Raw genomic sequence first — 21,779 nt, 5'->3', positions numbered from 1 at the left:
CAGAGTTATAGTTGGAGATCCCAAGTCCATCCTGTCAGTAACGGCGGGACAGGCAGACGGAATATCGGCACGGGCAGAGAACCAGGGACTGGCACGGCCCACCAACTAGATCTCAGCCACCCAGACAGGATACCTCACCCAACAACGGGAGTACACATATCTCCATGTGCACACAGGACATTCACAAGGTGGACCATGTTCTGTGTAAAAAAATGAAAGACTAACAAATTTAAAACAACCGAAATCATGTATTTTCTGAGCAGAGTGGAAATAAACTAGAAATCAGTAACCAGAGGTAACTAGAATTTTTCCAAATACTTAAAAATCAAGACACACACTTCTAAATAATGTGCTGGTAAAAGAGGAAGTATCAAAGGCAATTGCAGAATATCTTGAACTGAGAGCAATATTTGCTTATATCAGAACTTGTTGGATACAAGTAAATCAGCACCTCTAGAGAAATCTGTAGCCTGAAATGCCAACATGAGAAAAGATCTCCAGACAACAATCTGAGGTCCCGCTTTCAGAAACTAGAAGAAAAGAACAAGAACAAGCAGAAGAGAAGAAACAATCAAAAGAGACCAGAAACTAATGGAATTGGCATCCCCACACCCCTGCATAGGCCGGCCGCCAGCAGATCCTCAGTGACCACATGAATGAGTGAAAAGGTGAGGGCCTAGGAGGAATGGAAAGCAAATCTTGGATGTTTCATGAGTGTCCAAGTTTAGAAATCACTAAATTCTGATTTCAGAATGTCCTGTGAGGCCACGGAGACGGACCTGGGCTTGGTGCTCAGTATACCTGAGCAAAGATCACCCGATCTTTGAATAGCTGCTGAATTTGCTCTGGCCTCTTGTAGGCCCAGGATGGTGCTGGGAACTGCGGGTTCAGTATTGAATGAAGAAGGTAAATGGGCCCTCTGCCCACAGGGTGACAGGGCCAGGCCGGTGGGGGAAGACAGCCCAGGAGAGACTGGGTGCAGGTAGAGGCCTGGCTGGGAGCGCCCTCAGCAGGAGGCCCAGGGCATAGCAGGAGGCCCAGGCAGCGTGCATGGACTTGTCCTGTCCTGGGAAAGCAAGTGGTAGGGCCGGGGCGTCTGGTGCCAGAGGCCGTGGGGCAGGGTTCTGGGAGGGAGGGGGCCTGGCTGGAATTACATAATGGGAAGATGCCCACGAGTTTCAGCAAGGGGATGATGGCCTGATTTGAGGTTCTGGAAGGTCACTGGTGATGTGCGGCAAGACATACCCCCCACATATCCCAGTGAAAGCGCCCTGGCCGGGCGGCCAGTCAATGACCACAGAGTATGACTGTCAGGAGGCTGTGTCCTCTGCACACTGTGTCCAGGACCAGTGGGTACACACACTCTTCTACCTGCCCTGGAGGGAATCAGTGCAGAGTCTGTATGCCTCCCAGGGGCACATGGGACGGACCCTGCATGGGTGGGCCTTGGGCTCCACCCTTATGGGAAGGGCTGGGAATCCTTTTTCCTTTTGTTTGTGATGTTTGGAGGCATAGTTGCATCCTCACCACAGACTGGGGCAAAGAAATACAGGCTGTGTGCAGTTCTCAGAGTCGTGGGTACATTCCGTGTGCCCCTAAACATGCCATCCACGCCCAGGGTCCTTGATATATACAGAGTGGCGATGGCACAGGGCATCCTCTGGCCCCATCTCCCAGGACAGCCAAGGCCAAGCTGTACTAGAGGTTCTCAAGGGACGTGTCTGTCATACCTCCTGCTTTCCCAGGACCACACAGGCTGGTGAAGTGGGCCCAGGGAAAGACCCACATGTGTGCAGGTGTGTGAGCAGGTGTGTACAAGTAGATGGGTACATGTGTGTAGGTGAGAGTGAAGGAGTAGGTGAGCGTGCGTCAGTGAGTGGGTGGGTGTGTGGGTGAACAGAGTATGGGTGGGTGGGTGGTTATATGGGTGAATGTGAGTGGGTGGGTGGGTGGTGTGAATATAAGAGGGTGTGTAGATGAGTGTGTGAGTGTAAGGGTGTGGGGATGAGGGAGTGTAGGTGTGCGTGGGTGTGTAGGTGAGTAGGTGGATGTGTAGGGGGTGTGACTGGATGGATGTGTGAGTGAGTGGGTGTATGGGTGGGTGTGAATGAGTGTGGGAGTGTGGGAGTGAGTGTGAGAGTGGGTGTGCAGGTGAGGGTATTGAGTGTGAGAATGAGTGTGTAGGTGAGAGTGTGAGTGAGTGGGTGAGAGTGGGCGTGCAGGTGAGGGTGTTGAGTGTGAGAATGAGTGTGTAGGTGAGAGTGTGAGTGGGTGGGTGAGTATAATAATGAGTGCTGGTGAGGGTGTGAGTGAGTGTGAGAGTGGGTGAGTGGGTGGGTGGTGAAGGAATGAGGTGGGTGTTCTGACTTAGCATCGAAGCCAGGGACTTGGTCGAAACGCTTTCCCTCAAAAGGAGCTCGTGACTTTTTGCTATCTGGCTTTTATTTTTTTTATAACTTCAGTCTCATCACAGTGTCAGGATAGTTCTTTTGTTGGAATTATCTGAGGAAATATTTGTCTCCCTTTCTCTTTCATGAATTAATAGTTGCCTGGTACAATCTCGGGTCAAAGCAGCTGCTTTTATTATTTTTATCATTAAATTGTGTATTTGTGGTAACTGTTGGTTCACATGCAGTTGTAAGAGGAGTAGCACAGAGGGATTCCATGCACCCTTTACTCAGTTTCCCCCAACACCAGGATGTAGGCGCTGATGCAGAACCTCGCACCCGCACGCGGATCCGCATGCTGTCCTCCCAGAGCCACAGGCGTTGACCTCCTGTTCCTACCCCCTCCTTCACCCTGGAGACCAACAATCTGTTCTCCACTCCTGTAATTCTGTCCTTTCAAGACTGTTACATAATGGAATCACAGTGGGTAATCTTTGGGGATTGACTGACTTCACTCAGCCTGGTTCCCTGGAGCTTCATCCAGGTTGTTGAGTGCATCAGTAATCTGTTCTGCTTTATAACCGAGGACTTCTTTCCCGGTCCCTGCTGCGCACGTCCCATGTCCCGTGACTATTTAACCAATCGCTGGTTGAAGGTGCTTCCAGTCTGGGGCAGTTAAGATAAATAAAGCTGCTGTGAAAATCACGTACAGGTTTTTGTGAGGACATAAATTTTCATTTCTCCGGAATAAATGCACATCTTTAGTGTTTAAGAAACCACGAGGGTGGTTTCTGGGGCGGCTGCACCTGTTACGTTCCCGACAGCCGTGTGAGTGACCCGCTTGTCTGCATCCTCGCCAGCGTTTGGGGCGGCCACTCTTTTACTGTAGCCATTCTCACAGGTGTGTGGTGGTATCCCGCGTGGTTTCAAGGCGCATCTCCCTAAGGGCTGATGACATCAAACACCTTCTCACGTGCTCATTTGCCATCTACAGATATATCTTCTTTGGTGAAATAACCATATTTTTTGCCCATTTTCTCATTGGATAGTTTTTTACTGTTGAATGTGATCACTCTTTTTTTTTTTTTAAGATTTTATTTATTTATTTGACAGAGAGAGACACAGCGAGAGAGGGAACACAAGCAGGGGGAGTGGGCGAGGGAGAAGCAGGCTTCCCGCGGAGCAGGGAGCCCGATGCAGGGCTCAATCCCAGGACCCCGGGATCATGACCTGAGCCGAAGGCAGACGCCCAATGAATGAGCCACCCAGGTGCCCCGAGTGTGATCATTCTTTATGTATCTTAGAAGTTAGCTCTTTTTTTTTTTTAATTTTACTCACATGTAGAATTTTTTTTAATTTTTTTATTGTTATGTTAATCACCATACATTACATCATTAGTTCTTGATGTAGTGTTCCATGATTCATTGTTTGTGCATAACACCCAGTGCTCCACGCAGAATGTGCCCTCTTTAATACCCATCACCAGGCTAACCCATCCCCCACCCTCCTCCTCTCTAGAACCCTCAGTTTGTTTTTCAGAGTCCATCGTCTCTCATGGTTCGTCTTGGAAGTTAGCTCTTTGTCAGAAATGTGGTTTGCAAATATTTTCTCCCAGTCTATGGCTTATCTTTTCATCCTCTAAACATGTTTTGTTTTGTTTTTTTTTGCAAAGGTTTTTACTCCTAAAACATCTGATTTGTCAGTTTTTCCTTTTGAACAACATGCTTTTTGTGTCCAAGAATTCTGCCTTGCCCTAGATCTTTAGAATTTATTTCTTTTTTTCCCAGGAGTTTTATAGCTTTACATTTTACATGTAAGTCTATAATCCATTTTGGGTTAATTTTTATAAGATACGAAGTTTAGGTCAAAGGTTATTTTTTTGCCCACGGACATCCAATTGCCCTAGCACCATTTGTTGAAAAAGCCATCTTTCCTGCACTGAACTGTGCTTACATCTTTGTCAAAAATCAATTGGGCATATTTGTGTGGGTCTGTTTCTGGGTTCTCTGTTCTGTTCCGTTGATCTGTGTGTCTCTCCCTCTGATAATACCACACAGTCCTGATTACAGTAGCTGTGTAGTAAGTCTTAAAATTGGGGAGACTGATTCCATCCACTTTATTTTTCTTTTGTCAAAATCGTTTTAGCTTTTCTAGTTCCTTTGCTTTTTCATATAAATTTTGTAATAATCTTATCTATATCCATGAAATTATTGCTGGATTTTGACAGGAATTATGTTAAAACTGTATATCAACTTGGAGAGAATTGACATCTTTACTGTGATAAATCACAGTTCATGAACATGGTGTATCTCCCCATTTATTTAGATCTTTGATTTCTTTCATCAGCACTTTGTGGTTTTCATCATGTAAGTCCTGCACATGTTTTGGTAAGTTTATACCTAAGTATTTCATATTATCTGCAAATAGGGACAGTTTTGTTTCTTCCCTTTTCATCAGTGTGCCTTTTATTTCCTTTTCCTGCCTTGCCATACTGGCTAGGGCTCCAACAATATGTTGAATCACAGTGGTGAGAGGAGATGTCCTTGTCTTGTTCCTTGTCTTCAGAGGGAAAAGGGTTCAACCCCAATTGTGATGTTAGATGTGGGGGTTTGTAAACCTCTTTATCAAGCTGAGGAAGTTCCCTTCTATTCCTATTTTTACGCTGAGAGTTTTTATCATAAATGGGTGTTGACTTTTGTCACATGCTTTTCTGCATGCATTGCTATGATCATGCAATATTCTTCTTTAGTCTATTACATTAATTGATTTTCAAATAGTAAACCATCCTTGCATCACTAGAAGAATAGCTTGTAATCCTTGTATTTTGCTGAATTGTATTTGCTAATGTTTTTAAAGGATTTTTGCAACTATATTCTTCAGGGCAGGATTTTTTTTTTCTTTTGTAGACCTTGATTTTTGTTTTAGGGTAATACTGGCTTCATAAAATGAATTGCAAAGTGTTTCTTTTTTTCTTCTACTTTCTGAAGGAGATTATGTAGAATTGGTGTTAATTCTTCATAAAACTGTTGGTAGAATTCTCCACTGAAACCATCTGGGTCTGGAGATTTTTTTTTTTTTTGGAGTTTTAAAATTATGAATTTAATTTCCATAATACTAATGTAGGACTATTCAAATTATCTATTTCATATTGAATGAGTTGGGGTAGTTTGGGTCAGTGTGTCTAAGTCGGTTTATTTGTGTAGCGTTGTTCTTAGTATCCCTCATCCCTTTGATGTCTGCAAGGCTCCCATGATAGCTGCCATCTCATTCCTTGCATTTATATTTTATTTTTATTTCCTTCCTTCTGTTTGCTTTATTTACTTTGTTCCTCTTTTTCTAAGATCTTAAAATTAAAGCTTAGATTATTGATTTGAGACTTCCTCTTTTCTAATATATGTATTTTGTGCTACAAACTTTCCTGTAAGCACTGCTTCACAATTTTTGGTATGTTGTATTTTTATTTTTTTTTAAAGACTTATTTACTCATTTATTTGACAGAGAGAGACACAGTGAGAGAGGGAACACAAGCAGACTCCTCGCTGAGCAGGGAGCCCGATGCAGGGCTCGATCCCAGGACCCCGGGATCACGACCTGAGCCGAAGGCAGACACTTAATGACTGAGCCACCCAGGCGCCCCTGTTGTGTTTTTATTTTCATTCAGGTCAATATATATTTTTTATTTCCTCTTTTTCCCAAGGATTGTTTGGATGTGTGTTGTTTTAGTTTCCAAGTACTTGGAGATTTTCCTGTTATCTTCTATTACTAATTTCTAGTTTGATTCCACTGTGATCAGAGAACACACTATATAATTTTGATTCTTTTAAACTTGTTGAAGTTTGTTTGATGGTGAGGAGATGGGTGTTAGTATATATTCTGTGGGTGCTTGAAAAGAACGTGTATTCTTCTGTTGCCAGATGTAGCATTCTATAATTGTTGACTAGGCCCTATTGATTGATGGTGGTGGGAGTTCTTCTATATCCCTGCTGGTTTTATGCCTGGTTCTTTCAGTTGTTGAGGCACAGTATTGAAATCTTCAGCCATAATTATGGATATGTGTATTTTTCCTTTTAGTTCTGTCAGTTTTTGTTTCACATATTTTACAGCTCTGGTGTTTGATTCATACACATTTGGGATTGCTATTGCTTCCTCATGGATTGATCTTTTTACCGTTATACAATGTTCCTATCTGTCTCTGATAATTTTCAATGCTTTGAAGTCTATTTTTTAATTGAAGTATAATTCATATACAATATCCTGTTGGATTCAGATGTACATAATAGCTTTTAATATTTAATTAGATTAATAGGTTAAATTTTTTTAGATTTAATATTTTTATATATTACAAAATTATCCCCATGATAAGTCTAGTTACCGTATGTCACCATGCTGTTATTACAATATTGCTGACCATATCCCCTATGCTATACTTTGCATCCCCATGACTTACTTATTTTATAACTGGAAGAAGGTACCTATTAATCCCCTTTACCTGTTTTGGTCCCCCCACCAACCCCTCCCCTCTATGGTAACCAACAGTTTGTTTCCTCTATCTATGAGTTTATTTTTGTATTGTTTTATTTGTTTTGTTTTTTAGATTCCACATACATGTGAAATCATACAATACTTGTTTTTCTCTGACTTATTTCACTTAGCATAATACTCTCAAGGTCCATCCATATTGTCACAAATGACAAGCTTTCATTCTTTTTTATTGCTGAGTAATAACCCATTGTGTATGTATACTGCATCTTTTTTGTCCATTTATCCATTGATGGACACTTAAGCTGCTTCACGTCTTGGTTATTGTAAATAATGCTGCAGTGAACCAGGGGTGCGTATATCTCTTTGAATTGGTGTTTTCACTTAATTTGGATAAATACCCAGAAGAGGAATTATTGGATCATATGATATTTCTATTTTTAACTTTTTGAGGACCCTCCATACTGTTTTCCAGAGTGGCTGCACCAGTTTGCATTCCCACCAACAGTGCATGAGGGTTCCCCTTTCTCCACATCCTCGCCAACACTTCTTATTATCTGATATTAATATAACCACTCCTGCTTTCTTTTGATTAATAGTTGCATGACACATCTTTTTTCCATGATTTTTTTCAATATACTTATATTGTCCTATTTGAAATGAGTTTCTTGTAGACAGCATATGGTTCAGTCATGTTTCTTAATCTACTCTGCCATTGTCTGTTTTTTAATTGGTGAATTTAGACTATTTCCATTTAGTATAATTATTGGGATGTTAGGGCTTAAATTTGCCATTTTATTTTTTGTTTTCTCATTTCCTGCCATCCTGTAGGTTACTGAATATTTTTTTAGAATTCCATTTTGGTTTATTGGTAGTGTTTTTGAGTATACCCCTCCGTGTAGCTTTTTACATGTTGATCCAAATATTACATTATATATACAATTTATGAATTCTATTGGTGTGGACATTTTGCCAGTCTGAGAGAAGTGTAGAAACTTTAACTCCCTTTATGATTCCTTACCCTCCCCCATGTATAATATAATTTTTGTAAATATTTCCTCAACATACTGTTGGAATCACATCAGGTAGTACTGTAATTTTTGCTTCAACCATTAAACATAATTTAGAAAGCCCAAGAGGAGAATGAAAGCCTGTTGCATATGCTCATGTTTTTGCTCACTGTGTTCTTTCTTCCTTCCTCATGTTTTGAGGTTCCTTCTGTATCGTTTCATTTCCATTTAGAGAACCTTCTTTAAAACCATTCTTGTAGAGTGGGTCCATGGGCAACTAACTCTTAGTTTTCCTTCCCCTTACAATATCTCAATTTCTCCTTCATTTCTGAAGGATATTTTCACTGGATATATAATTCTGGGTTGACAGTTCTTTCCTTTTAACCACTTAAAGCTATTGTGCCACTTCCTCTGGCACCAAGGCTCCTAATGAAACCCACTGTCATCAAACTGTTTTTCTCTTATACAGTGTCATTTCTCTTACTGCTTTCAGTACTTTGTCTTCAGTTTTTAAACATGTGACTGTGTCTGTGTGGATTTCTTTGGGTTTATCTTGCTTGGGATTTGCTCAGTTTCTTGGATGTGTAGGTTTATACCTTTTGCCAAATTTGGGACATTTCCAGGCATTATTTCTTCAAGTACTTTTTCAACCCCTTTCTCTTCTTCCTCTGGGACTCTAAGAGGGTAAATGCTAGATCTTTTGTCACAGTCTCATAGGTCTGTGAGGCTCTGTTCTCTCTCTCTCTCTCTCTCTTTTTTTTTTTTTAAGTCTATTTTTGCTCTATTGTTCAGATGGGAATTGTTCTTACAGTTCACTGCTTCTTTCCTTGGACCCCTTCATTCATTACTATATTTTTCAGTACTGTAATTTTATTTAGTTCTTTACATCTTCTGGGGTTTTTTTTGTGAGAAATTCTATTTCTCTGCTGAGACTTTATATTTTTTCATTTGATTAAAAATATTCTTATTTGCTTATTGCAGCATTTTTATCATGGCTGCTTTGAAATTTTTGTCAGATAATTCTAACATCTCTGTCATCTCAGTGTTGGTGTCCATTGATTGTCTTTCATTTAGTTTGAGATCTCTCTCGTTCTTGATATAAAACCTAGGCATTTTGGATATTATGTTATGAGTCTGAATATTACCTAAATCTCCTATTTTAACTGGTTTCCTTTGATACTATGCCAGCAAGGGAAAGGAGGGGTGCTGCCTCATTACTTACAGGTGGGGTGGGAATCCAGGTTCCCCACTCAGCTTCTATTGGTGCCTGGAGATTGAGGAACTTCTCATTACTTGTGGTAGGGTGGGGGAGTTTTGGCTCTCCACTGGGCCTCCACTGATACCTCCTCCGCCAGGACACTGTGGGGTGGAGTGGCCTGTTATTGCGTGGTGGGGATGAGGCCCCTGCTCCCCACTCTGCCTTCTCTGGTAACACCCAGCGTGAGATTAGAGAGTGTCGTTCTGGCCTGGTGAGGCCCCACCACCACCACTGGGCCTTTGCTGGCATTGGTGGGGCTGGGTTAACAGTGTCTTCCGTGGAACTGGCTGGAGCAGAGCCACTGTTGTCTCAAGTTTTCAGTCTTTCTGGGCTTTCTCTTTTCTGGTCATTTGGCTGGAGGCAGCAGGCTTTGTTGGAGCTTTTTTTGCTTTATGCCCATTGACGTTTCCAGGTTGCTGGCTCTCCTCCCCCAAGTCTGAGGTAGAGATGCAGAAAAAACAAAAAACAAAAACAGGAATTCACCACCATGTCACTCCATGGGCCACTGGTGTGCTAGTCTGCCTGTTCCTCTCAACATTTCAGCATCCTCCTATGTTTTCTTTGTATGGAATATCCAGAGGTTTTCATTGTTTTTAGGGGAAGGGACCTCTGCTCCATCTTGCCGGAAGCAAAAGCCCTGCTGCTCTTTTATCCATCACAGTTCAGAGCACAGATGCTGGGGCTGGTTGGCTGGGCCCTGCTTAGCACATGCTCTTAGGCAGGTCTTTTACCTCTTAAAGCATCAGTCCTTCCATCTGTAAAGTGGGGCCGGGTGGTACCCACACCTCCCAGTTGAAAGGGGAAGTAAAGGCATCAGTAGATGCCAACCACCGAGGACAGGTCCAGCCGGAGGAGGGCTCTGTGGGCCAGCAGGCCAGAGCTCTCCAAACGGGGAGGCCATCCTGATGGCCTTGCTCATCAGCTGTGCACATGCAGCTGCTGGTTTCCAGGGGCCCTCAGCAAGCATTCTCGGGCACCTTCCCCATCACAAATAACTTGCTCATCAGCAGCATCCCCTGTGTGGTGACTGGGCCTTTGGTGTCATGTGTAGTGTCACCTGTCCACCAGCCCTCCTGAGTGTAGTCTCAGCTGTGTACACAGGTCCCCCATGGAAGCTGACTTCTCGAAGCCATCCTGAATTTAGAGTGAAATTCAAATGATTGCATCTTATGTATGTGGACAGAATCTGCATGTGATGGTTATCGAGTATGCACAGCAGATAACCCTGGCATGTTTGCTTCCTGAAGGTCCTTCCTGTGTCTGCTTCATCTTTGGAGACAGAGAGTGCTGACAGGGAAGCTCAGAGGAGCTGCGGGGGGTGGAGGGCAGAGAGGGGCCGCTGGGCTGCAGTACAGATACCAGCACCTTCGGCCTTGTGTTTCCTTTGACTAGCGAGAAGTCAGTAAGTGACACAGAGCCTGGGGCGTATTTAGGAGTCGTAAGGACTTTCCCCTCCACCTCCCTCCTGATGCCTCCCCTGCAAAGACATGGTCCAGATGTGAATGTGGGGGTCTGAGCAGCTGGCTTCCCAGCAGCCCAACTCAGAGGGCCCCTCCAGCTTCAGACTGGCTTCACGGGAGCTAAGAAGCAGAAAATCTGATTGTTAGCATAGTCCCACCCAGTGCTCCCAACGGGGACTCCATCTGCTCACCCGGTGTCACGGCAGCCCCTCCCCCTGACCTCCCAGCACCCCCAGCGTTCTTCTCCCCGTCCCCACCCCAGCCCCTGCTGTGGTGCTGAGAGACCTGGTGCTTCGCCACTGGTCTTGCGACTGTGAGCAGGCCCCCCCGCAGCACGTGCGGCAGGACTTTGAGAACAGCTACAGGTACCCGCTGTATGTGCCCCTCAGCCTTGTGAGGGGGAACGTTCTAAGCCCCTGGAGACTTCACCTAGACACAGAGGATTACATCTCCCAGTGCTCGCCTTGGTCCGCCAGATTTCCTCCAGCCTGGCATTAGAGGGCAAGGACCTTTGAAAAGCAGGAACTCTTACAAGGGAATGCCCACAGGAAGGCTGCTGATACCCTGCATGGGAGTGCGACCGGCTCCAACCAGGGCACCCGCTTGCTCTGGAAATGCTCCACCCAGAGCCTCGGGTCCTGCGTGGACTCTGGTCCATGCGACCTGGCACCTCGGACCTCAGTCCATGACTCACACCAGGACAGCCGGAGTCCTTCCTCAGGACATTGAGGATGGGAACTGTCTGTCCCTGCCTGGTGGCAGGAGACACAAGATGTGTGCCAGGAACCTTTGCAGTGGCCTCGTCCCCAGGCTTTCTCTGCAGGAGCGAATGGAGCACACTGAGGCCTCCCGTTCCCGGTTCTTGCTCCTGCAGCCCAGCATCACCGCACACCTTCCTTAATGTTGGTTTCAGGCTTCCTGCCAGCAGTGCCAGATGACCTGCAGCTGCCCAGCAGACTGGCTCACAGAGCAGTTGGAGATGGATGTCTGTGTCACATGTACTTGGAAACCAGGGGGTTTCAGATTTGGACTGTTGCATCACGGATCAAACTGAACTGCATAGGGCCCTGTGTCTGCCCTTGCAGCCCAGCCATGTGACTGCGCACAGGATAGAAGACAGAGGGAGCGGCCGGGCTGGAAAAGGTGACTCTGTGTGCGGGCCCCTGGGAGGCCTCATTTCCATCTCCTTGGTTCCTGGCTTGCTGACGGTGCAGCCCCAGGAGACCAGGTCTGACTGAGGACCACAGAGCACCTGCTATCTGAGCTACAGAGAAAAAGCTCTTGCCAGAGTCAGCAGGGGCCTGTGCTCCCCCAGCTTGGTGTTCACTGCCGTGACCTAGACTCAGAAGTGACAATTGTACACCTGCGGGACGTGGATGGTGAAATCATTATCAAAAGTGTAAACCGCATGATCAAGAAGCAAAGGGTCAAGCATGTTAAATGGGGACATGGAAGACAGGACCCAGACCCAGATTGAGTTTCTAGAGTGAAAAACGCAAGTCTGAGGTGAAAAGTGCCCTGGGTGGGATTAGCCAGAGCGTGGGAGTTGCAGTGCGGAAGATTTTAAACTGCAGGACAGAAACAGAACCTGTCAAAATGAGACGCAGAGGCAGAAGGCAGAAGAAAGTGAAGGGAGCATCAGTGAGCTTGCTCAACTTCAGGCAGAGAACAGACATGCCTTTGGGGGCCCTGGGGGTGAGGGAGGGGCAAGGCAGAAAGTGTGTTCGAAAGACAATGGCCACGATTTTCCAAACCCAATGAAAACTCTAAGGCCACAAATCAAAGAAGCTCAATGAGCACAAAAAGTCATGAGGAAACTGCAACAAGGCACAGGCTAAGTAAGTTGTTCAAAGCCAGTGATAAGAGAAAATCCTTACATGTGCCGTGAAAAGGTGTCCTTACAGACGGTGAAATGAAGTGAGAACGAACGCAGCGGGTGAGGGGTCGGGGGGCAGCAGCAGGGGCGAGGGGGCAGGGGGCAGCAGAGGCGAGGGGGCAGGGGGCAGCAGCAGGGGCGAGGGGGCAGATTGCAGCAGCAGGGGCGAGGGGGCAGGGGGCAGCAGTGCAGGTGAGAGATCCGGGGCAGGTCTCTCCGGGACCCGAAGAGCGCACTGCTGACCTGGAGTTCTGTGCCAGGTGAGACCCGTTCATCGCTGAAGGGGAAACAGACCTTTCCAACACATGGAAACGGAGCTCCATCACCAGCGGACTTGCACTACAAAAATTATTTCGGGAAGTTCTTCAGGTAGAAGGAAAACGAGAGCAGGCAGAAAGCTGCCCGCACGCGGCCGGGTGAGCGTCACATGGGTAAGCAGAAAGACGTGTTTCTTGTCATCTACGTCCCTCTAGAAGATAACTGACTGTTTACGTCAGACATAAGAATGCTGGTTTATAAGCTAGGAGAACCAAAGTACGCCACAGCAACAGTGCAGAGGCCAAGAGGGGAAACAGAGGCACAGTTAGCACCCATGTCAGGTGCTCCCACATTGCCCTAAGGGGCAGGTCACTGACACTGCACTGTGACGAGCTGAAGGTGTGTGCAGGGCAACCCTCAGATAACAAAACAGAGGGTCATAACTAGTAAGTGCACAAAGGAAGTAAAGTGGAATCATAAAAGGGATGCAGTTCATCCAAAAGATAGTGGAGGAGAGAGCGATAGAAGCGGGAACGAAGAACAGATTGTAAAGCAGAAAACAAGCAGTAGAACGATAGCTCCAAACTCCACCATGTCACTGTCGGGGTGGTCGAAACACCCCAATTAAAAGACAGAGATCGTCGAATGAGATAAAAAGGCAAGGTTCAACCATACGCTGCCTACAGGAACCTCAGTTTAAATATAAAGACACAAATAGGTTCAAGATAAAAGATGGAAGGAGATACACTAACACCAATCAGAAGGAGAGTCACTACATTAATAACAAAGAAATTTCAGAGCTGAGAACGAAGCCAGACATGAGGAGTGTCTCACGATGACAAAGGAGTCCGTCGGTCCGTCAGGCGGAGGCAACAGCGTGATGGTCCGATGCTGCTGACAGAGCTTGAAGTGCAGGAGGCGGGGCCTTCCCCAGCGCCCCCGGGACCCGACAAGACCGCAGACGACCAACAGTGGTACCATCCAGGCTTCGAGAAGGTTCCACCCCAACACAGGAGCCCACGTTACCAGGACAGACCACAGTCTGGCCCACAAGCAAGTCTCAGGACATAGGACGTACCTGAGGTGTCACAAGCCACGTTTTCTAACCATCAGAGAATCAACAGGAGAAAGACATCTAGAAAATCTAAGTATCTGAAAATTTAATAACATACTTCACAATACCCCATGAATCAAAAAAGAAATCAAAGAGAAATTTGGTAGTATTTTGAAATGATCAAAAAGAGCACAAATATCAAAATTAGTGGGATACAGCTAAAGCCACATGTTAAGAATTTTATAGAACAAAATACCTTTATTAGGCAAGAAGTAAGAAACTAGAGAAGATGAATTAATTAACTCTGCATCCGTGTGTTGGGATTTGCTAATGAAGGTGAATTACTTCATTGCTAATGAAGGAGCTATTGCACCCCCAGGTTTGGGCCTGTAGCTGGAAGGCAGGACTGCAGAGATGGATGGATGGACGACTGGGAGGAAGGACTGGCTGGGTCAGAAGTGCTGTGGTCGCTCATGGCACTGTGGCTGATTTGTGGCTGGCTGTGGCGGCTGTGGCTGATTTGTGGCGGCTGTGGCTGATTTGTGGCTGGCTGTGGCGGCTGTGGCTGATTTGTGGCTGGCTGTGGCGGCTGTGGCTGATTTGTGGCGGCTGTGGCTGATTTGTGGCAGCTGTGGCGGCTGTGGGAATTGGGCGCAGGCTGCATTCTAGCTGAGGCACATCTGTGGACGGTGTTGACACAGGGCCACACAGGCGGGCTTCCTCCCAGGCCCAGCAGGGGACCATGCCTGTGTCTCTTCTCCCTCCCACTGGGTGAATTATAAATATATTCACTTCCCAGCACTGCAGAGAACAGAAGGTGGGGTCCTTACTGGCAAAGAGATTTTTTTCTGACCATTTCCCATCAGCTTGGTTTTGAGTGAGTGTGACCCCAAGTGCTGCCACTGGACTCTGCTGCAGGGGTGGCTCCAAGGTGGGAGTAGGCCCGGCATTCTCAGGGCCCGCCCCTGATGAACAACTGTCCCAGGGCCCAGCAGGACCAACAGAGGATGACCCGAGGTCATGATCCTGGGGGAGCCACTCGCCCGGTGCCCCTTGGCGGCTGGCATAGGGTGGGCTCTTCAAGGTCAAGGGCGCTGAGTCTCAGGTGACCTTCACCACCATCCAGGGCCACTCCTTGTCCCTAGCAGTCTACAGAGGGCACTGTGCTGCTCGCCCTGGGCCTCATGATGAAGGCGGGCAGCGGCCTCCGTGGCAGCTTGCTGGCCTGTGTGACTGATGGCATTCGACAGCCTGGACCCTGAAGCTCCCTGGCACTCACTGACCCACTTTCTCCGCTGTGGCTGGAAACATTTACGTAACTACGGCTGCAGGGCCCTGCCGCCCCCACACAGGAGGCCTGGCATCCGAGCGTGCCTGGCGCCCAGTCCGCTCCACTGGTGCTGGTACCTCCGCTTGCTGCAGGGTGTCTATGCGGGAGGGGGCACCGCGGATTTGGTGCCACGCCAATCCCTCGAGCTTGAATGTCTCCTCTCCTGCCCGGGGTCTCTGTCCGGAGCGCCCCCTTCTAGCCAGACCTGCTGCCGTGTCCACACGCCCTGTGCTGTCCGGCAGGACCACCGCGCCTGAGGCCAGCCACATGGGGCTGCTTGGTCAACTCTAAGTGCGGCCGGCGAGTTTCTTCTTTCAAACATAAACAGCCACAAGTGGCCAGTGGCTCCATGTTGGGCAGTGGAGATAGACCACATTAATATGTAAGGGTGGTTTTTTAAAACTTTCTTTGCTAGGTCTTAGACCTTCATGTCAGAGTCCTTGTTGTTCAAAAACATCGTTGTCTAGTCCATAACGAGGACTAGTAGTTTGAGTTGTTACGGCACGTGTGGATACGTTGTCACGTGCGCGTGTGTGTTAACGCAGAAATGTGTCAGCCGCTATCATCTGTGCACGCACCCTCCACCACCAGCAGACAGTGAGAATGTGCTATTCTGTGCTTTAGTTTTGTATTTTCCTTGAAGCATACTTTTCAGCAGAAATATTTTGATGAGGAAAAAGAAATAATTTTGCCCCCCCAAACCTATAAGGTTAAAGGAAAACCTTGCTTTTCTAACTTGTGGTCTCTCCTGTGTGTGGACGGAGCCTCCCATCCTTACAGGTCACATCAAAGGACTGGTGTCCAGACCCCCAGATGGGGGGCATGCCCAGGTTGCACTGTTCCTGAGGGACTTAGACCAAGCATGGTGTCGTATGTGGGGAGTGCTAGCAGAGTTGGCCCCAGGCCTCATCCTTCCTTCATGGCCCAGGCACCCCACCCACCTCTCAGGTGTGCCCCCGGAAGGCTGCAAGAGGCCTGTGGCACTCTCTGTTCCATGGGGTCCACCTGGTGCTCCTCTTGGGAAGCCCTGGGCCCCGGGTCATCCAGAATCTCCCCCAGGCAGGCCTCCTTCCCTCCCTGTGCCCCCGGCAGCACCCTGCTGTCAGACCCTGTGACCACTGCCCCACAGCCTACCCACCCCCTCCAGGACTGGCCACTCCCTTGGGGGTCACTCATGCCCCATGTCCCATCCTGCCCTCATTCCCCTCCTCTCTGACCCTTGTGGACCCTGGCACCCAGCAACTTCCCTGCACTGTGACACATCCCCACGCACCCAGGCAGGTGGCTCTTCAGCTCCCATTTGCTGCCCTGACTGCTGGCACTCCCAGGAAGACCACCTAAACAGCCCACCCCCAATGACCTGTGTTGCCTGCTGAGTGAAGCATCCCTTCCCAGGCCTGCAGTCAGGTCTGGCGTGCCCATGGGGCCTCCCGCATCTGGGCCTGGGCTTGTCTGAGTATCTGGTTCTGCAGACCTCTCCCGTCTATTCTGGAACCTCTCCTGGTTCTACCCTCTCCCCTTGCTGCGCCCCGAGCCCTGGCCCCACCTGACCTTCACTTCTAATCCTCACTGGTGCCTGTCTCGGAGGCCACCCTATACACTGTGGTTGGGTGACCTGTCCCTTGTGATCCAGCCTGGAGGAGAACCTGGACCCTCCCCATGCCTACCCACCCCCCAGAGGCCAAAGGTCCTAGCAGGCCGGGACACCCCGACCTGTGTTGGCCATTGACAGTGTTCTCAGCTAGCAGCCGCTATGCCTTCCCTTTCCAGGTGACGCCATCTGGTCCCCATCTGTCCTTCCTCACGGCACCCTCGGCACCTTAAGCCACTACTCCCAGCCACATTTTGGGAGAAAGATGGAGTCAAAGGTCTCAGAAGGTGGCCTGAACGTGACCCTGACAATCCGTCTGCTGATGCATGGAAAGGTATGAAGCCCAAGGCCACTGTGTCAGACCAGCTGGGAGGCAAGGGAGGGCGTGCCCACCACCGGCATCTACATTGTAAACCCTGAGCTGTCGCAAGCTGACAAAGCATTGCAGCCCACTCCAGATTACATTTCTCCTGGAACCCTTTGAGACTCATTGCAACCTGGTGCCCGTCACTGAATACATTAGTGTGTGTTTCCTACAAACGAGGGCACAGTGCCCCATCCACATCAGGATACCAACACCAGTACGTCCCAGCCCCTCGCCTCGGGCCCCGTTCAGGTCACCAGTCATCCCAGCCTGCCCTTCACCACAGGACATGCGGTGGCGGGGGGGAGTGGTCAGGCCTCCACATCCCAGAGTGTCTCTGGTGGTCTCCAACCTGGAGGAGTCTCCCTGCTCTTCGTTTGCGTTTCACCTCTGAAAGTGCCTGCCCTTTCTCAAGGCGGCTTTTCTGAGGTTTCCTCACTGTTGGTGGGAGTCACAGGAGCTCTCCCGTCAGGGGCGCAGATCTCAGGGCCTCCCGTTACTGAGCCCTTGGGCCTTCACCCAGAGCTGCTGTTAGGTGCTGCTCGGGGCACACGGACCCTACGAGAGCCCCTCAGCGGCCATCCGTCTGCTCATCCATGCGTGTCCTCATGGACTCGGTTGCTGTCGTGACTCATTTTGATGCTCGTATTGACCCTGACTCAGCCACCGGGAGCCCCCCTGAGCTGGCTCCTGTGTCATGACATGGGCTGTCATTCACGCAGTGCTAGCTCACTCTCTGGCACAAAACACTCTCATGACTCCCTTGTGCTTTCCCTGCCGTTGTCCTGGAATCAGCCATTTCTCCAAAGAGCCCTGACTCTTGTGTGGGGGGGATATCTACATATATGTGTTTATTGAATATGCGTGTGTATGTACAATCGCAGTGTGTGTATATGCACATATGCATAAAATTTATTTCCCTGTTTATAGAGTGGACCCCGTGAGTTCCTACCCCCCAATTCCAGCCCAACAGCACAGGGTTCACACCTCCATCGGGCTGTGTCTGGTACCCTTGTGGTCTCCTTGCCGCGGGGCTGGTGGTGCTGCTCCTCCCCGATCTCCAGGCGAGGCGCCCTCCCTGGGGGGGCGGGGGGGGTGCAGGGCTCGCACCCAGAGATCCCTTTCTGCAATGGAGAGACGGTGACCAGCTTTGCTTCTCCCACATGTGGGTGGCATTTGCTCAAGATTGTCAGAAGCTGGGAGTGCACCACAGAGGGCCCCCACGTCCAGGGGCCACAGCAGGCTCAGGCACTAACTCCGCCCCAGGAGGAGCGGTGCCACGGCTGCCGGAGGGCTCCGCTGCCCTTTGCTGCCTCAGCCGCCCCTGTGGCACACACCCTCCCACAGCCCGGCAGGATTTAGGGCCTTCACCGGCACTGTTGTAGTTGCTGAGGACTTCCCTGTAATAAGGGAAATGAGTTTGACTTTGAAAGGTCATTCCCGGGGCTAGAAGCGGGCTGGCTCATAGTGCTGTGTGGGCCTGTCCCAGGCGGGAGGTGCCATGAGGAGCAGGCCTGGCCAGGAGCGTGTGTCTGAACCGTCATGGGCTCCAGGCTTCAGAACTGGGGCGGTGTGTTCAAGAGTGTCTTTGCATAGTGTACTTCCTAAAAAGTGAAAAAGCGGTAGCAGTGCTTAATTACCTTTACATCACAAAATTGGGGGAGATTTTATGTTTTATCTGTTTCTTGCAGCGTTTCTTGAGGCCTTAAGTGGTGTCTCCTAACTTATTTGTAGGGAGCCGGCCACTCTGATTCTGCTCGTCTGTGTGTCTGTCAGAGGCAGGGCCTGGGACTAACCGCGGTCAGACGGGCACCCAGGAGCCCCCAGACTCAGGGCCTTTGCACAAGTGGCCTGACCACACTCCCTCCTGACTGTCCTAACCCCCTGTCCTCGCTCCCAACACACGTGCGTCTCTCAGTGTCTGTCATGGCCGTCTCTCCTTCTGCTCTGTGACATCATCTTTCTGTGATTCCTTTCCTACAGGAAGTTGGAAGCATCATCGGGAAGGTAACTACTGAGTGAACTCTGCCTCTGCTGGGGTCCCTGACAAGGTGACAGGGCCACCAGGCCTGCGCTGGGCGGCAAGCCACACCGCGGTGCGCGCCATGCACCAAGGATTCCGGTGGAATCCCGCGGCCCCGCCTGGCAAGGCCCCGGCTGGTCACCGGCCAGCCCCGCCCCCACTGCCCCACTGCCCTGTGGCCCGTCCTTCTTCCCGGGTGTGAGGGCCCGGTGAGCATGAGTCACTGGCATTCTCCAGAGCAGTCTCCGCCCCTGGCCAGTGTGTGGTGGTGAGTCTCTCATATCTCCCTCCAAAATAAAAGCGTGCCATGGGGAAAGTGAGCGCGGATCTGGGAGTTGAAAGCCTGTGGCAGAGGCTGGGGCAGGGTGCCACCTACCCGTGGCTGGCGTCCCACCGTGTCCAGGCCTCCTGGTGTCCAGCGGGCACCTCTGTGCTCCAAGTCCAGGTCTTTCCACCAGGGCCCTGGGTGTGCCTCCCCAGCCTGGCCCTGCTTTGCCCGTGACGAAGACGAGGAATTTGAGCACCACCGTAGAGCAGGAGCTGACCGGGCCAGCACCCGGCGCCTCCTCTGAAGGGCCCCTCGCCAGCTTGTGGTGGGGCTCAGGGGGCTGTGGGCGTGTCAGGCTCTCGTCCCCGCCCCCCCCCAGGACTGCTCCTTGCTGGCCTGGGGCACCTGGTGCACGAGGCTGTGCTCCCACCCCCTGTGCTGCCGCACCAAAGCCTCCACATGCCTGGCGGAAGCCCGGAGTGACGCCTCACCCTTTTGTCTGAATCTTTATTCCAGAAAGGAGAAACTGTGAAAAAGATGCGTGAAGAGGTGAGGTGGCTGGCCCTCGGTGGTATCCTGTTTGTGGGGAGGCGGGAGGCCAGAAGTCCTGTCCTGTGGGAGCTCCTGCTGTGCCCACGGCCACCTCCCAGTGGCAGCAGGCCCCTTCCCTCTGACCTGCACACCCCCACGTCTGGGACTCTGTTGTGGGGGGCTGCAGGGGGTGCAGCGTGGCAGCTGTCCGCACTGTGAAGGACGGCACTGGAGGGGGCCTCACCGTGCAATGTGGAGGCCTGCCCGTGGCCTGGAGAACCCAGCCCGGTACTGCCTGCGACTCTAACCCTGGCCTGGGTGTGCTCGCCTCCTTCCAGAGCGGTGCCAGGATCAACATCTCTGAGGGAAACTGCCCGGAAAGAATCGTGACCATCACGGGCCCCACGGACGCCATCTTCAAGGCCTTTGCCATGATCGCCTACAAGTTCGAGGAGGTAAGATGCGCCCCCAGAGACCCTGTGTGCAGGGGGAGGACAGTCTCCACTGGTCCTCCGGCCCCACGTCCCCTGTGTCTGGACGTGGGTACGGCCTGGCCCACCAGGGATGCCCTGCTTGGCTGCAAGGACTTCTCTTCTCCCCTGTCACCTCTGCTGCCCTGGGGCTCCCCCAGCTGCTGGCCATCTGGGGACAGGCCCGAGCATGAGCCCCGAGCACGAGCCCCAGCTGTCCGCCATGGCTCCTGCCCCAGCATGGGAGCTTGGCTACAGGCTGCACCTGGGAGCTCTGCTGCTGGCTCATAGACACACGCACACACTCACACGTCTGGGGCACGACTGTGCGCTCTATCAATGACTTACATCAAGGTTTTCATGCGTTTCCAGTATTGTTGACGTTGCCAAAAGTTATTTAGAGACACATTCAGAGCGCTCACATTCCCACGCTTGTCCCCCCCCGCCCCCACTGACCATGGGCCTCTGGGGTCAGGGACCCTGGTCCGCCGGTCCTTGGAGCACATTCAGCTGCTTTCTCACGAGCCTGGCCTTTGCACTCACTGGTGTGTACACAGCAGGCCCACACGCGTGTCTTTCTCCCTCCCCAGGACATCATTAACTCTATGAGCAACAGCCCTGCCACCAGCAAGCCCCCAGTGACGCTGAGGCTGGTGGTCCCCGCCAGCCAGTGTGGGTCCCTGATCGGCAAAGGCGGCTCCAAGATCAAGGAGATCAGGGAGGTAACAGAACCTTCTCTGGCTGCTGGTGCCCCGCCACTGGGTGGGTAAGGCCCACCCCTGGGAGGCTCACCCTGCCCCCGGGGAGGCCCAGGACTCTGCAAACCCTGCCAGTGTGGAGCTTACAGTAGGGGGAGAGCCATCCAGAAAGCAAAGGGTGGGCTCCAGGAGCCCCTGGAATGTGCACACACCACTCACAGTGTCATGCAGAGGGGCTGGGCACCTGCATGGGGGGCTGTGCAACCCAACCAGGGACAGGCAGTGCCCCCCCATGGTGGGGCAGGGGAGGCCACACCCTGCCACCCAGTCATGTGGGCTCTAGGCTATGGTCTCTGCCCCCAGGCAGGTGCCTCCAGGGCCCACCAGGCCTGAGCAGACCAGTAGGGCTGGTGAGGTACAGACTTTATGTTCATGTTCCTTTATTCAAAGAAAGCCTGAATCCTTCCCTCTCCCAGAAGAGAGGCCCCCCTGTCATGATTCTGTCACAGAAAGACAGCCACAGAGCTTAGGCCCCTCTAGAATCCATCTTCCTCTGTGACCTACAACTCCACAGGGGAGATAAAGTATTTGAAAAAAGTGACTCCAGTTCTGTCTCCGTCTCTGCAAATGCCACTTGCAGGTTAAGACGCCTCTTCTCCAGCGTCACTGTCCCTGCGCCAGGCCATGCTGGGCAGCGGCGGGCTGAGGCACACAGCCCCGCC

General features: G+C 50.4%; 1 protein-coding gene across 1 annotated transcript in view; it reads left to right on the top strand.

The window, feature by feature from the left end:
- Positions 1 to 21,779, top strand: part of PCBP3 (poly(rC) binding protein 3) — a 72,291-nt gene that overhangs the window by 24,232 nt on the left and 26,280 nt on the right. The window contains exons 3-7 of the mRNA XM_028094755.2: positions 16,883 to 17,037; positions 19,051 to 19,074; positions 19,875 to 19,907; positions 20,228 to 20,344; positions 20,950 to 21,081. Of these exons, the coding sequence (XP_027950556.1) occupies positions 16,883 to 17,037; positions 19,051 to 19,074; positions 19,875 to 19,907; positions 20,228 to 20,344; positions 20,950 to 21,081 (461 nt within the window). The remainder of the gene's footprint in view (positions 1 to 16,882; positions 17,038 to 19,050; positions 19,075 to 19,874; positions 19,908 to 20,227; positions 20,345 to 20,949; positions 21,082 to 21,779) is intronic.

This window comes from Eumetopias jubatus, unplaced genomic scaffold (assembly GCF_037043125.1).
Source record: "Eumetopias jubatus isolate StellerSeaLion01/CBP00866 unplaced genomic scaffold, mEumJub1_p1.0 scaffold_1, whole genome shotgun sequence".
NCBI classification, from domain to species: domain Eukaryota; kingdom Metazoa; phylum Chordata; class Mammalia; order Carnivora; family Otariidae; genus Eumetopias; species Eumetopias jubatus.
This window is presented reverse-complemented; position numbering and strand designations above follow the sequence as displayed.